This window comes from Lipotes vexillifer, unplaced genomic scaffold, assembly GCF_000442215.2.
Source record: "Lipotes vexillifer unplaced genomic scaffold, Lipotes_vexillifer_v1.1 scaffold858, whole genome shotgun sequence".
Taxonomy (NCBI): domain Eukaryota; kingdom Metazoa; phylum Chordata; class Mammalia; order Artiodactyla; family Lipotidae; genus Lipotes; species Lipotes vexillifer.
In genome coordinates this window covers 716,438-719,499 of record NW_006788467.1, presented here as the reverse complement: position 1 = coordinate 719,499, position 3,062 = coordinate 716,438, and the positions used below count along the sequence as shown (strand labels likewise).

The 3,062-nt window shown below is 53.0% G+C and overlaps 1 protein-coding gene across 1 annotated transcript in view; it reads right to left on the bottom strand.

The window, feature by feature from the left end:
* Positions 1-203: 203 nt before the first annotated feature.
* Positions 204-3,062, bottom strand: part of TENT5C (terminal nucleotidyltransferase 5C) — an 18,541-nt gene continuing 15,682 nt past the window's right edge. The window contains exon 2 of the mRNA XM_007461626.1: positions 204-2,148. Coding sequence (XP_007461688.1) covers positions 947-2,122 — 1,176 coding nt within the window. The 5' untranslated portion in view covers positions 2,123-2,148 and the 3' untranslated portion in view covers positions 204-946. The remainder of the gene's footprint in view (positions 2,149-3,062) is intronic.

Sequence of the window (3,062 nt, the reverse complement as noted above, 5' to 3'; positions counted from 1 at the left end):
CATGGGAAGACCCTCACATCAGTTACGGCAATGACTCTAGACTCGGCACAATCCTTAGTCTTGGGAAGAGCAAAAAAAAAAGTGACGAGCTGATGAGGGAAACAAAAAAGTGTCATTCAATAAGAATTCCTCACTTTAAAGAAAAGAAAAATTGAACATTCACGTTTCCTATTTACAATCCCCCACCACAATTCTACTGAACATTATGTTGCACAGTTTATTTTGTTTTCAAGTTACATTTCAAGAAAAGGTCTTTTTTTTTTTTTTTTCTCAGCAATATCTCACAACTCCTCGTGATAGCACAGCATCTAAACCATAAACCACTTCCAACCAGATCGTAATTCTCCAGCTATTGGCTTTGGTTTATTGAGGAGAGAAATCCTCAGCTCTGCTGACAGAGAATAAACATAAGCAATTTAGTCCCTTGAACAAAAACTAAGCCACAAGAGCACCCTCATGTTTGCCATTTTCTGCGGGACTAAAATTGACACAAGAAAATAGACCATCCGCACAACTTTCACGTAAGTGCTGAGGATTCCAAGTGAGGGCCGACATCCCCTACCCTAGGCTCCAGCGAGAAGCCCAGCAGCTGGAGACTTCTACACTGCCCACGTGTTTCCCAATCTCAACGACCGCACGGAGCTCAGACGTCCCCGTGCCGATGTTTGGAACACGGCATGTTAGTGTCTGTCTTGGAAAGATGTGGATAGGTCATAGTTCCTATAGCATTTTCCAAAGTGGCACTGGAATAACAGGTCCCTTTAGGGTTGGCTCATGATATACTGGAGACCCATTCCAATGGGCACACAAAGAAAAAAAAAAAAAAGCAGAATCAGGGCTGAGTTCCCCTTTAAAAGCCAAACATCTACATCTAGAAGGAGGCTCCCCTACCTGAGAGCCCTCGCCCTACGGGGGTTCCCCCTGCGGAAACCCTCGGGTCTCAAGGTTAGTTACAGGGCAGCCAGGTGGGGTAGGGCTGGCTGTAGGTGACCGGAGGGTGGGCCACGTAGTAATTGTTGAAGTTGCCGTCACTGACGTACGGCGCGGGCTGGTAGTAACAGGTGACGGTGGTGGCGTTGGGGATGATGTTCTGCTCGGCCAGCACGCGCAGGGCCAGCAGCGAGATGAGGTTCAGGGTCTGCCTGCGCTCGTGGCCCATGAGGCACACGGTGCTCTCGTTGACCACCCTGCGCAGGGTCATGAGGTAGTCGTACTTGCTCCTCTCCTCCTCAGCGAAGTGGTTCTGCAGGTAGGTCTCCAGCTTCCTCTGCTGCTCGAGGATGTCGGGGAAGTCGATGAAGAACCGGGAACACATGTAGCGCTCCAGGGTCTTGATCTCGTCCTGGTCGGTGGGCCTGAAGTCCCGCACCAGGAGGTTGCTGTACTTGAGCAGCCCCCCGCCCCGGATCTCCTCGGGGTTCTTGGTGGCGATGAGTCTGTTCTGCAGGTGGTCCAAGGCTTCCTCGAAGTCCCCGTACACGCTCTCCCCGATGACAGTGGGGTGCAGGTGCTCCGAGACGGGGTGGCTGGAGCAGTCATAGAAGAAGAGCAGGGAGTCCAGGATGATCTGGAAAGAGTCCACACTGAACTCGAACTGACGCCGGATGGAGTCCACGAATTTCAGCTCCACGTTCCGCCCGTTCTTGTTGGAGAGGGAGATGAGACTCCAGCGGTCAGTGTCCGTGCGCACCTTCACCAGCTTCTGGACGTACGCCTCCTTCAGAGTGACTGGGCTGATCCTCAGCTTGTTCACGCCCTCTGGCAGGAAGTTCAGGAGGGAGCACAGAACCACATCCCTGACCAGCTGAAACTCGGCCTCCGTGGGCAGAGCCACGTGAAAGATGAGGTCCAGGTCTTTGCAACCCAACCCGTTGTCTTTGACCAAGACGTGGCCGGCCGCGGAGCCGTTCAGCCGGACGTCCTGCACTTTGATGCCCGCCTCCTCCAGCCGGCCGCGGACCGTCTGCACGATGTCCTTCAGCGTGATCTCCAAGGTGGGGAAGTTGCCTCGTCCGTGGATGGGTACGACCTCGGTCAGGACCTCATGCAGCCGGCTCACCTGGTCCCAGGTGAGCACGCTGAAGGACACGCAGTCGCTGGTACTGGGGCTCTCCTCTGCCATCTTGGGGGATGTGCTTGCCGGGGAAACTGAAAGAGAGGGAAGAGCAACAGAGTGAGGATTCACTTCTATGTGGCAAAGCAGCTCCAGGGACTCAGAGATGATGCTGGTTTCTCTCCGAACGTCTTCCTTACTGCAAAGTGGCAAAGAGCCCCTACTGCCCGGTGCTGCTGTTGAGGATTAAGTGAGTTTAAACATGTTAAGACCAGTGCCTGCATGCAGTGAAGACAATATACACATAAACTTACCCTACACCAAATCTGACAGCTTCGCACTTTTGTTTTCTGTGGGGTTTGTTTGTTTTGCCCGTTTTGTCTGCTTGAGGGTAGGGTCGGGGGTGGAGTCTGTGTGTGAAGAGAAGCAGACAAACTTACTAAACCGAGTACCCTAAACACAACATTATTCAGTGGAGGGTCTATAGGTTTTGCTAATTTTCCTTGTTTTCCATGGAAACCACCTCTCCTGCTTTGGGCTCCCTAACTACATCCAGAGCTGGTTGATTCCTCGGGACAATGCCCACACAGAACACAGGATCCACAAGAGAAGCTTCCTTCTCTTCGTGAATAGGTGGATTCTCAACCCTGGGCTTAGTCCTGCTAGAATCAAATACGCCGATATCCTCTTCACTTATGGGAGCTGTCTGCCCCGTAACAAACAATCCTGTTATCCAGGGGAGGACCAAGGAGGTGTCTGTTTTTGTTTTTTTTTTGTTTTGTTTTGTGGTACGTGGGCCTCTCACTGTTGTGGCCTCTCCCGTTGCGGAGCACAGGCTCCAGACGCCCAGGCTCAGCGGCCGTGGCTCACGGGCCCAGCTACTCTGCGGCATGTGGGATCTTCCCGGACCGGGGCCCGAACCCGTGTCCCCTGCATCGGCAGGCGGACTCTCAACCACTGCGCCACCAGGGAAGCCCAGCAAGGAGGTGTCTGAATGACAAAATTCCTG